Source organism: Convolutriloba macropyga, chromosome 3, assembly GCF_964194025.1.
Source record: "Convolutriloba macropyga chromosome 3, txConMacr16.3, whole genome shotgun sequence".
Lineage (NCBI taxonomy): Eukaryota > Metazoa > Xenacoelomorpha > Acoela > Convolutidae > Convolutriloba > Convolutriloba macropyga.
This window is the reverse complement of record NC_134470.1, coordinates 9,130,009-9,145,056: the sequence shown is the minus strand read 5'-3', so window position 1 is coordinate 9,145,056 and position 15,048 is coordinate 9,130,009. Positions and strand designations below refer to the sequence as shown.

Sequence of the window (15,048 nt, the reverse complement as noted above, 5' to 3'; positions counted from 1 at the left end):
CAAATTATTCAAGCTTATAATGATAATTATTATTATTCCATTATTTTTGCAGTTGGGCCATGCAGCGCTTATCATGGTTAAAAAACCAGCTGCGGTTAATCGATTTTTTACCGGGCTAGAGTATAGTTGAAAGATTAGCCGCCTGTGGGGGGGGGGGGGGGGTAGCGAAATACATCTTGCGGTCATAAGAATAATGGAAATTTCAAGTTCAAACTTATCAAATACGTGACTATTTTGTGTGTGGCGGTGAATGTTTTGATGCATTTTGTATTGAGCTGTTCAAATAAAAAGTGATATTTCTTTTGTAGATAGAGGGCATAATCAATACAGTGCATGTATAGGTATACTGTCATCAATTTCACCCCAAAATTAGCCCTCGTCTGTTTTTGACCGCAAAGAAATAGCAATCGTACAAGAAATAATTTCGCCATATTCGCTTTCCATGCTTACTTCCTTTGTTTAAATATAATTTTTTGAGGCCAAAAAGACAAGGTTGAGACCAAAAAAAAACTATTTTATGGGCTGCAGAAAATTTTGAACTGGGATGATCAGGTTGGGTTTTTATTGGTCGAACTATTGTTTTATAGTGGGCAATGATCAGGCAATAAAAACTATCGTTGACAACATGTCTTTAGCTATCAATTTAGTTGTTATTTGTTTGCAAATGTTACTTTTCTCTTAGACTTGAAATGTATTATGTCTTAATGTCTTAGTTACTTTTTAGCATTATATTTGTTGAGCCAAATAATGAAGATGTTTGAATTGCAAAAAATGTTAGGAAGCTGCCAAAAACAATGAAAACCATTCCATTGACCAACCAATAAAAAATAAGCATCATATAAGGGAGTCATTCATTCATAAAAAGTTAATTTTTTTGTTAAAATTCGATTATATTCTCGAAGAAGGCGACTGAAAAATTTTTGCTTTACTCAATTGACATTCAGTTTTTGTTTGCATTCCGATTATGTTTTGAAAGAAAAAATGAATGTTTGGAAATTCTGCCTGCTGATTAAAAACCCTGTAACATAATCGACCTGAAAGCGTCACGTTGAGTATTGTTTCAATTTTCCTAAATGGGTCAATTTGTGAAAAAGGATGCAGATGATTGTCAAGAAAACGAAACGCAAAGAAACTTCCAAGTTCAACAGACAAGAATTCAAACCATTAAACTAATCAGCGCAACAATTTGACATTAAAACAACAAAACTTGAAGAACAACAAATGCAAAAAACGCAACAAGAAAAATGAAAGAAGAAACACAGAAAACGAACGTCTCATGTCCTAGAAGTTTTCAAAATGCATATATTTTCAAGATAACTCTAATTAAATAAACTAAAACATAAATTTTAAGCTCAATCTGAAATTTCGTAACATAAATAATAACATGAAAAATAAAAAAATCCCTGATTTACGGGTAATTAAAATCAATAAAGCTCCCCGTAAGAGCAGACGACACCAAGAAGAACAATCGGCGAAGACATCATGATATTTGATATCAAACTATACTTACAAAAATTGTACTTCCAAATGCTGAATATCCAAGGCAAGACCTTTTTTCTCTAGAAATAAATTAAACTGTCAAAGATTCATTGAAAATAAGACGTTATGGGACGTTATGGGGCACAAAACGGGCTGTGAGCAAAAAGAAAAATTAGCAACACGGATCAAAAGAATTTAATTTTTCAACTGAAAGTTTTCAAAAAATAATTGAAGTAAGATTCTCACAAAATTTGAACTGTTGCGTAAGATCCTCACGAAATGTGGAACTGTTGCCTTCTATGAATTTAGTTTGAAAGCCACAACTTTGAATTGGTTGTGCTTGAATGACCGCCAAAAGATTTTTTGCTATGAACGGTGTTACTTTTGAGACAAAAACAGTAACAGAAAAAGAAACAAATTTTCTCTTTTTTTTTACTTCTTTTACTCTTTTGGACGGTTAAGTAACCAGTTGAGTTTGGCAGCTGCTCTGCCTTTTTATTATACTCAGCTAAATTTGAAAAACGATGAAACATCTTGTAGCCTCAAATATTGCCCTGTGGTTAAAGGACACAAAAAACAGTCGTTTCTACGAGTAAAGAACTGACTACTTTTGATGCAATTTTTGTTTTCCATTATCTGTCAGCAGTTTAATCTGCAAACTAATGATGTACTCGCCAAAAATAATGAGTTTTACAGGATATTGTAGAACTAGTACTTGTTATGAAAGATTTAGGTGCAGATTTTTAATTTTTTTGGTTGCAAGTATCAAAAACTGTGTTGCACAAGAAAATTTTTGAAAATGCCGTTTGAAAAAATTTATACCGTATAATTAGTTTGTTTTAAAGATGGAAAACACTACTCTGACAGAATTGCCAGTCTTAAACATGCTATTGTAAACAACTAAAAATTGTACATGAGATTAAACATAATGAAATTATAGAATAGATGCTTTTTCAAATAGAAATTCCACTGGAAAGAAGAAACTGCGGATTGCAAAAAAGTGTGATAGAATGGGTCATGAAAAGAAGATTAATAATTGAAAAAGGACAGCTGAGAACAGGCTACTGTTAATACACTGCAGACTGAAAGCCTACTGCTGCTCCGCTGCGATTACGCAGAAACACAGTTATTTATTAATAGCCGCACAGCGATAGCTGAGGCTATTATTGGCCTTCTCTTGGTTTTTACAATTCAAAGAATTTGAATTGTATTGGGGCGCTGTCTTTTTTTTTAAGATCTGTTCACACATTTTCATGATTTTTGAAGTCAAATTGGAGTAGTGATTTTGGTCACGCCGAAACAGGAAATGGAGCGAAAATGCGAATGGTTTTGCGGCGTGAATTTTTTCGCTCTAATTTTAAAGTAGAGTGAAAAAACGGTGTTTGAACAAAAATTCGGTTTCTCGGTAGTGGTTTTTTGTTCACATGCGGCAATTTCACTCTGATTTTTACTGTTTTTTCGATTTTTTGGATGGGATTTTTTTCTAAATGGGTTTTGCAATCCATTCGCTGCTCATTCTAGGCCTAGTGTTTTGTTTGAATTTTAATTTTCATTTCTCGCTAGTGGTTTTTTTGCTCACGTGCGGCATTTTGATATTGATTTTCTGTTTTTTTCTTATTTTTTTTCTGATTTTTTTAAAAATGGTTTTCCCAATTCACTGATAGTCCTTTCTAGGTCTAGTTTTTCTGTGTATTCAATGAAAATTCTTTGAATTGTACGTCAGGACTTGTCCTGCTATGTTTTTTTATTTCGTCGTCATGATTTTTGTTACGACCATATGACGTCACAGCCATTTTTTGTTCATTCGTTCATGCAATTTCAATTGAATTGCATGTGTGACGTCATTTTTCGCTCTTAGTGGAGCGAGTTTTTTTGTTCATGCGCGTGATTAAATTTTTGGTCACACTTGACTTACCTCACTCTCAAAAGTGACTTCCTCACTTTGAAATTGACTTTTATTTACTTTAATTCAAAGAGATAAGGTCAAATGGGTGTGTATCACTCTAAATGAAGGTTATTTGAGATCAGCTAATAGAGGCAGCAATAACTTATACCGATTTTTAATCAAAATATAACAGATCAGCCTTCAATGAAAAGATAAATTTTTTTTGGTCCGTTTTTTTTACTGTTTTTTTAGACTGCCGATCTACGAATCTATTGCGGCTATTTTCTGGCAATCTGCCAGCTATGTTTATTAATAATTGACACCAGTTATTTTCAAATGCGACACACCTGATTTCCCATGAAACAAATGTTGCTCTAATTCACAGTCAGCAAATAACTGTATTGCGTTGATAGAGGGTGAAAAGTTATAATTTTTCTTCGATTTTCGGCCTCCTGCAGTCTAACATTTTTTCGTGTTTAATCTCGCAAAAAAATTGCAACTGCGTGATTTCTTATGTCAATACTGACAGAAAATAAAAATCCCATTTAACTCTAACCAGTCGTGGAAAATTTTTCTGTAAACAATTATCTCTGGCTGAATCTCAACATTTTTGTGAAATGTAAATGTGACTATCGTAGGTTTCACGCAAACAAAACCTGGGGCTAACCCCGAGGAAATAGTGCATATGTACATAAATTCTCGAGTAAATAGACATTCTAGCGTGTGCCATTTTTACATCAAAAATTGTGGTAGCGAATGAGTAATTTTTGTTCCAGTATGATTTCTAGGAAATCATATATCATCCTTGATGGCTGACAAGAATTCATACAATTTATATATGACCTAGTATAATTACTAAGAATCATATATGACCTAGTACGGAATCGAAGAAAATTGTATGGTCGGTGACCCGGGAATTTATAATCACATTATTTCTCAAATAACCATTCTTACGTTCTACATCAAAAACCTTTCCTTTTGATGTCCCATTTGTTATAAATATACGCTGTGTCACCCAAATTTTTGGTCTAACGTCATTCAAGTTGATACAAAAAGCTGTTTGTCATAAGACTGTACTCAAATAATCGATGGTTACATAAAGAGTGTTTACAATTTTAAACCTGCTAAGCTTTCAAAAACATCTTTGTTTCTGTCAAAAAATAATGTCAGAAATTTTGAATAAAATCAGTCAATTTCATCATTAGTTTGATTAAGCGAGAAATTATGAAATTGGTTATCACACGGGGAAAAATTTTGTACTAAAAATCGCTAAAACTGGTGTTATATCGTCCCACGAGATAAAGTTGCCTGATTTCACAGCAGGTGTTTTTGTACGGCTTGACTAGCAAACTTTTCACTGTTCAAAAATTAAAATGCAGCCGTTGCATCGTTAAAAATCTGCAGTTATTTAGTTTTGATTTCAGCAAAAATTATCATTATTTCTTTTTTTTTACAGAAGAGATGGACAAGATGCGGTCGGTGCTACAACAGATGCAGATGGGAACAGCCAATCACAGTTCAGCCTTCAACTCTCTCTCAGCCAATCAGAGTTTAGCAGACGGGGGTGAGAGCGGAGGAGGTGGAGGTGGGTTGAATGCGTCTGTGAATGTGAAGAAACAGGGAGTGTCGGCCGAGAGTGCAGCCAAACCAACCAATCACGTCAGCATACAAGTCAAGAAATACCCGAAGAGTAAAGAGTAAGTGTCTTAGATGTTATGACGTAATCTGGTGGCTATCTTGTTTTCGGCAGGGGTTATATACGGTTTGGGAGGGGTTGATTGGGTTGGCTAAGAGGGGGGAGCTGAAGGGAGGGGGAGGGAGGGTTTGAAATGGCTGGGAGGGGGGGGCGGAGGGGTTGAGAGGGGGATTTACAGAAGGGGTGGTTTATGATTTAATATTTGCGTGCTTATGACTTTCTCCTCGATTCCGTTACTTATTTGATCTGAAATGGGGTTTTTTCCCATTAGAGACCCCCAAGCTCAGTGGTCAGATAACCTATAACCCCCATCACGGTAATTATACCATAATGGGGGCTATAATTTCGTGGGGGGGGGGGGGGCTATAATGGGAAAGACCCCCAAAATGAATGAATTTAAATTGCAGAAGTCTTTCCATGACGTCATCCCGTTCTCTTCTGTTTCAGAGTGAAGGAGTTGATCCAAAATGCGATAGAACGAAATGAGTTCACTCAGCATTTGGAGCAGAGTCAAATGAGCGAAATTGTGGAGTGTATGCACGAGGTCAAATTCAATGCAGACGATTACGTCATCAAGGAGGGCGATCAAGGAGACTGTCTTTACGTCATACAAGGTCAAAAGATCGCCGTTTATAACCTCCTTTTGTTGTCAGACAAGATTGCAGTTTGGTATAACACTCTGAAATGACTTTTTGTGAAAAGAAATTGAGTCTCAATAAGATAAGTACAAACAAGGAAAATCTTTGCATGTGTTTAAGGAAATTAATTATTTAGATATTATCAAGGCATGACAACGCTTATCTCAAACGCAGCAGCTTTAAAAAAATTTTCTGAGGTAAAATTTTGAAAAAAAAATCAGACGATTGTCAAAAAATCCAGATCTTGCATGTCTTGTCGATATGTATTAAATTTCATTTAGCTGCCACGTCATTTTTTAATGAACTCCAAGCACAAATACAGAAAACATAACCCGGGTTGACCCTTCTTTAAAACCATAAAAAAGACCATAAATGGTTCTTGGAAACCATACGTAAGACCATAAATGGTTCCATCCAAGAAGCGCCAAAATTTCTTGTATGTTCTTGCAATGGTTTCTAAGAACCATAAATGGTTTTGTTTATGGTTTCAAAGATTCCATACAACATTGATGGGAAACGATTGGCCTTTCTTAAGCATTTCTGAGCCAAAAAATTAGGTTGTACAAAATAAGTTTAATGATCTTGGATGGGCCATAATAGTCTATGGTCTTGAATATGGTATCGAAGACACCATAAAAATTTTCACAAGTTGTTTTTAAATCTCCAATTCAATCGTTTGTAACCCGCATAGGAAGTTATTATAATCTTTTTTGCCAAAAAAAGATGCTGTACAAAAAATTTTTATGATCTTGGATGGGCCATAAAAGTCTATGGTCTTGGATATGGTATCCAAGACACCATAAAATTTTTTTCACAAGAAATTTTTAAATCTCCATTTTTATCGTCTGAAATCCGCATAGGACGCTGTTAAAATCATTTTTGTGTCAAAAAAAGATGTTGCACAAAAAAAGTTTTATGATCTTGGATGGGCCATAAAAGTCTATGGTCTTGGATATGGTATCCAAGACACCATAGAAAAAAATTTTTTTTGTTGAAGGCCAATGGCAACTACGAAACATTTGTTGTACTACGTGGTCCAAAAGACGTCATTTGAGATCACCTTTAAATTTTTGTATGGTCTTATGTATGGTATCAAAGAAGCCATACAACCATACATGTCTTACGTATGGTTTCCAAGAAACATTTATGGTGGTCATCCCGGGAACCAATTGGTTAACTATTCACGTGATCATTTAATTATAAAATTACAAACCTTAATTTCGTCATTTTAGTTGACCACTATTATAGGTAAACAGTAGGAAAATAAAATGTATTTTCAATCATGAAATTACATCTGCGAAAATTTGGTCATTATATAGTAAGTCCCATAAAGTTGCAACTCAAGCGAACGTTCGAAAAGCTCGGGCATGCAAATGAGCAGTGTTTTGCTAGCTATCTGCATGTTTTAAATTTGAACTTTGACCTTTGAAACGTTCGATAGCGTTGCAACTTTATGGGACTGACTATAGGTAATCATAAGGACGTGAATGATCAACGGTCGCATGTTTTGTTTTGTAGATGGAGTCTTGGAAGTGTCCAAAAAGGGCAAAACCCTGACCCGGCTCAATTCTGGAACCCTGTTTGGAGAGCTGGCCATCCTCTATAACTGCACCAGAACCGCTTCCGTAAAAGGTCAGTTTTTCCGGAAATTCTGTTTCAAAGCGACTCTGCACAAGATCTGCATGATGAAAAAGAAAATGTTGATTGTTCACAATATTGTTGAAAAATTGTTTTCGTACACTTTTTGTATACTCCTATACCCAGAGAACGCCAAAAATTGCCTCGACATGTGGTGCCTCATGAACCAGAAAGCTTATCTGTTTTTTATTTACTCATAATTTTAAGGGTTGGAAATATATTGAAAAACTCAGCAGAAGCAATTTTTACAGAACCGTTGTAATTCTCTAGACAGATTCAGCATGGACAGATTCAGATTAAGCAATTCTCTAGACAGATTCAGCATGGTGGCGCTGAATCTGTCTAGAGACATTCTGTTTTTTAGGAGGGCCAGTACTCTGTTCCTATCACAATTTACAACGGCCAGTCTAGTTTTCGAGTTATGTTTACTTCTTGAAAAATAAAATGGTCATCCTAACTATTTAATTGGCGTAGCAAGTCGTAACCACAAAGCTAAATGGGCTTTGTGCTAATTGCCTACAAACTAGCTTAAGAATAGATAATGTGCTTACTACTACAGTAATTACCAGTTATAAGCTGCAAAAATGACGTTATTCTGCTCAGACTTCATTTTGGAGTATTCGTAATTTTCAAACTATACAGGATAAGTTTAGCCTGGGCAAATTCTCTGTCATCAATATATTCATAATGAAGGAACACTACACATAAAGAAATTTAAGATATTCTGGAGATGCAATGTTTCAGAACTGAATAAAATTTTTGCTGATTTGAAATTTGCTGATTCAGCGGTTAAAAGCTCTGAAACTCATGTCCAGTTGTTTATTCCTAATTATGAGGAGTAATATTTACTAGCAGCAAATAAAATCAAAGTTGAAACAATTAAAAAAGAAACTGTCTAGAAATGAAAGCCAAATTTTACGAAATAAGAGACCAGAAAAAAATCGCTCTCTCAAAGATCAGTTGCCCGGACTTGTGTGTCAACGCATTTCAGCGCTGAACCAGCACATTTGAGGCGTAAAAACTCAATTCAGTTCTGAGACATTGCATCCCGAGTTTATTTTAAGTTCCCTTATATGCACTCTTTTTTTATGATTATTTTGAGGTCATAGAGTTCGGGGAGACTAAACCGAGCAGAATAAGGTCATATTTTTTTAGCTGACCATTGATTAGTAATTACCATAGTATTATACACACTGTTTTTACATAAGCTGGTGTGTAAGCATTTACCACAAATCCAATTTAGCTCAGTGGTTACGTCTTTATACGCAACTTAATTGTTATAATTAGCCACGCCGGAGTTCAAGTGGCATATAAAGCAAACCTTGTTGGCGGGGGTTAAGCTGCACATATTTTTTTCATGCCGTTATTTTTATGCAATGATCAAGACTGGCCAGTGTAAATTGGGAAATGAACAGAGTTCTGGCCATCCTAAAAAACAAAATGTCTCTAGTCTAATTTAATAGTGATTTGCTCTTCCACCAACTTCCGAGTGAAAATTTTTTTGTAAAATAAATTTTTATTTAAAATAACATCAGTTACAGAACTCATGTCGGAAATTATGGAAAACTGGCGCTGCAAAGCAAATACTACTCTCTGAAATCAGTAGTTAATTGTTTTTTAAATCTTTGTTTGAAGTCCAACACGCGTTGTGAAAAAATTAATTTTTTGTGAAAATAAAATATCGGAATCAAAAATTCCCATATGAACCATCTAAGTAGAAACAGCGCCAAATTTGACTTTACTTGAACTCACATTAGTATGCACATAGTTTAGTACATATTTATTTTGTTTGTTCAACTTTTGTGAAAGTTATATCAGGGACAAAGAGAATTGACAATTTAAAAAGCACCGAGCAAGCAGCTAGGTCCAGAAAATTTTCAACATTTGATATTTCTACAAAAAATTGCTTCATGGGCAGCTGATTTTCATCTTGATTTAATTTAGACCATTGAGTACGCTCTAATTTTTCATGACGATTGCTTGGTTGCAACATTTTGGTTCAGTTTTTGTTGTGCACAAATTTTACGCTGTGCGCTCTAACCAATTGAAAAATGAGCCCCTTTCAAAAATCGCCAAAAATTGACAAATGTAGTGTCCAAATTTTAGCTGAAACTGTTCAAAACCTCTCCTCATTTGAGACAAAATTGCTCCTATTTCAAAAGAACGATCTTGAACGTCATTCAATTTCATTGTTTTTTGAGATATTGGTTGGTTGTAGTATTTCAAGGATGAAAAGAACAATATCAAAGATCTGACTAAATTTATTGATTTATTGGACTAAATTGAGTCCTAAGTTTTCTTAATTTCTTATTTGAATGTATTGAATTTTGCAGAACCGTATATTTACAAAAGTCACAGTTATGTCCTAGTTTTAAAACACAGTATTTTTTCACTGCTCCAGTTGTTTTTAATGGGCTGAAAACAAAATTTTTTATACATATGTTAGATCAATCTAGAAAAAATGTACGTCCTGGAGTTCTTTGATGCAAAAATTTCCGCGCAAAGCGCAATATTGATTTTCATTGAAATAATTTCCTCCAGCATATCTAAGTCCCAAAAATTCACTACCAAAAGGCTATATGACATTTTTTTCTAAGAAATTTATGGTGATTTCACATTTAGTCAACAAAGCGGATAAATCTAGATTTTTCAAGAAATTTGCCAAGAGCGTAGAAAACTTCTTGCAACGCTTTTGCTACATTTTGAACGTCGATTATAGAGAGATCTCTTAGATAGATGTTTTAGATTGTGTCGATTAGAGTTTCAAACCGGAATCTTTAGAGCATTGGGTCAACAGTTTATTTTGTTTTTTTTTCAAAATGATTCTCTTGGTGCAGTAAAAACCTTGCAAACTTTAAATCTATTTTCAAAATTTTAATTACCGCATCAATAGGCAATTGCCGAAATTAAAACATTGCAAGTTAACATCGTGGACACTGAAAATATTTTTCATTCATGTTTATTTTTATTGTCTCATGAAACTCGATCGGTTTTTATACCGTTTGGAAGATATAAATTTACCGAAAGTAATTTGCAAACGCGGCGGTATTATAAGTTAATTATGACTGCAATCAATTCTGTGAAAATAATATAAATAGGAACCCAGATGCATTCAAAACTATTTAGATCTAAAAAAGAGAACACAAAATTTTTAATTTAACTAGTTTGTTGATTTGATTTCATATTTAGAATAATATCATTAAATGCTTGTATGATCTGTATATAATATTTTTTGCTCGTAAGAATCGTTAAACTAATTAATTATAAGCTTTATTCATTATTTCGAAAAAAAAGATAAAAGTTTCCACTTTTTTAGCTTTGACGTATTCGCGCATTTGGAAGATAGAGAGACAGAGTTTCCAGAAGATAATGATGAAGGTCGTCCTGTCAGAAGAGGACGAAATACTCTCATTCCTACAGAGGTAAACAACGCAAACAAACAAATTAAAAAACAATACAACTGATGTCAGTACTGGTACCAAATAAAAAAAATCACTTTCACAAAAAAAGGGCTTGATAACCGGTGTCGAAATCAACGCTAAGTTTTCCCGAAAAGGTTTTAGGGTGATGGGGACAGTAATTGGGTTTTTCTAGTGAGTCGACAATGTAAGATTAGACAGGTAACATGGGAAATTTCAAAGATCAGTCCCTGTACAAAAAAAAACTTTGAAACAGCAAAGAAAACATAGCAAGACGCACCCAAAACCATCTCACCACCCCCCCCCACCCCAGGTTTTTTTTTCAGATATTAAATTCAAGTTCATTTTCTGCGTTTTCAAACCGGTAAACGGTCATGAACATTTAAAAAACAGTGAGCGTAACAATATCCACTGTAACATAGCTATGTACTGTAACATAAATTATAATGGGAAAATTTCTTTGGTTGGGAACTCAAAATATATGAAATATTAGTTGGGTTGTCTGGATCCTACTTAAAATAACGTTTCTAACTAATTTTTGGACACCTAAAACTGTTAAACATGTCACTTTTTTTCAAGTAGACAATTATGCTGACTCCCCTTCTGTTTTTGCTTTGAAAACTTGTGTTCATAACATTTTTTATGAAGAAATTTAGAATGAATAAAGGAATATTTTCACCAAAAGCATCAAAAATTAAAATTATCTTCAACTTTGACACCGCAAAGCATTGAGAAATTTGTTGAAGAGTCAGCGTAAAAAAACCCTCCGTTACTTATGCATTAAAAAAGGAAATTGTCAGTTAGTGTGGAAAAAAACAAGAAATCAAAAAAATTTAGCATAAATTTTTCAAACTGCACTTTTTTTTAAATTTTGACGCAAATATAATTTTCAAAAAAAAAGAAGAATCAGACATGAGATATCAAAAACAGCCAGGTGCAACTAGCAAAAACGGATATTTTAAATTCGTTAATTTTGATTTTTTGGAAAAAATCTACATTTTCAGTTTTTAAGTTTTCTGTTGTTTAGGTATAAGCCATAACAGTCTGAAAAATCAATTAATGAGAGATTTTGGAGAGATATCAACTATTGGGGGAAAATTTAAAAAAAGTTTTAATTTCTTGATCATATCTTTCAAGGGAATAAATGAATCTCATTTCTTGCGCAGTCGATGGTTGTTTAATTTTTTGGTTTTCAATAAATCAACCTATTTAATAAATCAACCTAATTTAATTTTTTGGTTTAAGCAAATGGCTTCGCGAGAATTTGCCTAAATCCAGTAAATAATAAGGTGATCTTTACCTCTGCTGATTTCATTCTGTTTCACTAGCCTATGGCTCGATAAAAAATATCCTCATACTTTTATGATTGAAAATCTGCAAATGAAAACGCAGTTCTCACTCTGGTTCCTGATTAAATCGAATTAGCTACTAGCTTGTTTTGGTGACGTGCTTTCTTAAGATTGATTTTAACTAACATTGGCGGAGATAAATTGTCTGTCCATTACCCTCTCACGTTTTTCTCTTCTCAGCTTGCAAAATAAGCAGATTCGGAAAATATTGATTTGAAAAATTTATGATTATTATCAATATTTTGCTTCCAATAAAGGCTTCGCCTCATTTCAGTTAGCGTATTTTTCTATACACACTTTGTGAAAAATTGTGAACAAATTTGAAGAAATATAGCACGTTGCAAAATAAAGTGCAGCTGAAATTCATCATTAGAAATTTATCCTTAAAAATTTCTACACAAAACTTTTTTGGTTATGGTTTCTAATAGCCACCTCAGCTCCTCAGGTGAGTGATATCAGTGATTTTTTTTACTAGTAGTTTTTTTGTCAGTCGTTTTTTTGTTTAAATCAAATTTCACTTTTTTGCTAGTGGTTTTTTGTTCACATCCTGCATTTTAACTCTGATTTTCTGTTTTTTTTTTTAATTTGATCTGATTTTTTAGAAATGGTTTTCTCAGTTCACTCATAGTCACTACTAGGACTAGTATTTTTTTTAGTCAAGGTAATTTTTTGAATTGTACGTCAGGATTTGTCCTGCTACATTTTTTTACTTCGTCGAATAAAAAATTTTCGCTTTACCTTAGTTCACAGCTTGTTCAACATTGTGCGTGAAATCTTTTTGACTTCTCTAGGTTAGTTTCACTCTTCTCTCGTTCTGCTAAAAATGATTTTAGACAGCAGTAACTCAGCAAAGCAATTCAAAATGAACAGAGTCAGTATCAAAAAACGAAATCATAAATAGAAACGGGATAAACCCATAAAGCCCAATTTTAGATGCCCGTTACTCAAGCTGTGTTCTTAGTTACCATCTCTAGTGCTTATTGGTATTGATACTAGCCCTTGTGGTGTCTCAATACAAAACAGGAGTATGTTCAGCTCCACAATGATATCAAAATTTTTTAAAAATTGGTTAAATCATTTTTTTCGTTATTTTTTTTTCTCTTCTTTCAATCCCAGTCTTGGTTAAAGGAATCAACGGCGGATATTTTCCGGCAATCTGCTGGGTATGTTTATTTTAAGAAAACAGCATTTGTCAAGTTTATAGTAATTATGATTTGTAAGATTTTTCTTGTTTTTATAATGGACATTTTACTATAAAGTTCTTCAAAGGCACGAAATAGGAAACTGAAAATCTTTTAAATATCAAAATAGCCTGGGTTGATTGCTTGCCTTCTCAAATGTTTTTGTTTCATACAATACCTACAAAACTGGACACGATACTTTTTCTTTCTTTTGTAGTAGAGGTTAATAATCAATTTTACCGACAAGATCAAAGCCTTATTGTTTTTCAAAACGGATTTTAAACGGAACTTTCAATCTTTTTCGAATTGTTTTGACGTAGGAAATCGTAGAAATTCATCACTTTTTGACAATGCTATTAAAAACCTGAAACTCCACCTAAAAATACGGGCGCTTAATTTGAAAGGCGTAATATGGCGCCCGTTTTCCATGGATGTTGGAAGAGGGAATGCTGGGGGGCGATCTTAGATGCAAGATTTTGAGTCGGAGTCAAGAATGCCAGCGGATATTACCCACTTCCTCAGTTGTTTCCCCTCACAGCCTATTAATCACACTGTTAAAATCACCACCTGTAAAATAAATCTGGGCAATGGTATGAATAAAGTAAGGAGTCAAAAAATACATAAACCAAAGATACCTACGACATAAACACCCAAGAAAAAAACCTATACTTAATTCTAGGTAGGAAATAAACAATGCTATTAAACCCGGGAGGGGGCGGGGGGTTGGTGTTGGATTATTTACTATCTAAAATTAAGTGTTTTTTCATGGATTTTTTCCGAGACCAAAACCAAATTGCTTTAATGATCTCCATAGATAGCCAATACGTTTTGTTTATAAGTTGAATATAAACCTAATTGAGCGAGTCTGATGATCGAGTGTGTAGCGTGTTTAAAAAATATATATTTATAGTTTTATATATATTTAGAAATTTCTGTTTCTTTTTCTTGATACGAAACGAAGATGAATTTTGAATACCAATAAATCCAGGGATTCCCGAGCATGGTTTCGTGCCCTCCCCCTTTCAAATTCGGTTACCCGTAACTATTTTAGACTTCGAATGGTTCAATAAATCAAAACTTGATACACCTTGATGGGACATATATATGATCTTGACATCTCTTTGCAAAACTTGATAGACAAGATCTCAAATTGAAAATTGTATATCAAGTTTCAGTCGACTAGGGACTTATATGTCTAATTGTATTATTGTGTGTTTTAGTGTTCCACTGCTAAAGGAGCTTCCAATAGAGATGATGAACAAATTAGTCTACTGTGTCGACTTCGTAAGTCTTAAACCCTTTCATATTCTACTTTTTTGAAACATGTTTGCATTTATTATTATGATCCTTTGTCTTGATAATGTCCCGCTGAACTTTTGAATTGTAAAGTAATTATAAGAATGAGCATTGACAATTGGTTATCTTTTTTATTATTATTTTTATGCATTAGATAAATTTATTTTCCTGATCAATATTGATGAAGTAAATATGTTGTTTCTTCATGCCAGATAAATGCGCAACATTTTCCTCATTTTTTTGCGCAAATCAAATTTTCACTCTAAAATCTTTGCAGAAACAAGCATTTTTACTTGAGCCAATTGAATTATCGAGGACTGATATCGCAAGTTATTTAGTAGAACTTAAGCAAACACTTCATTGACCAATCCAAACCAATGATCTGATCCGTAGGCTGATACCAATCTTGATTATTTTGTTCCATGCCCAAGCTGAGGTCCCAGAACGAAAGCTGATATGTCCGGTGG

The 15,048-nt window shown here is 33.8% G+C and overlaps 1 protein-coding gene across 16 annotated transcripts in view; it reads left to right on the top strand.

The window, feature by feature from the left end:
• LOC142335911 (cGMP-dependent protein kinase 1-like) overlaps window positions 1-15,048 on the top strand; it is a 217,200-nt gene that overhangs the window by 169,412 nt on the left and 32,740 nt on the right. For all 16 annotated transcript variants that reach the window (XM_075384281.1, XM_075384293.1, XM_075384287.1 and 13 more), the window contains 5 exons: window positions 4,821-5,061; window positions 5,508-5,674; window positions 7,217-7,330; window positions 10,653-10,758; window positions 14,506-14,569. In XM_075384281.1, coding sequence (XP_075240396.1) covers window positions 4,821-5,061; window positions 5,508-5,674; window positions 7,217-7,330; window positions 10,653-10,758; window positions 14,506-14,569 — 692 coding nt within the window. The remainder of the gene's footprint in view (window positions 1-4,820; window positions 5,062-5,507; window positions 5,675-7,216; window positions 7,331-10,652; window positions 10,759-14,505; window positions 14,570-15,048) is intronic.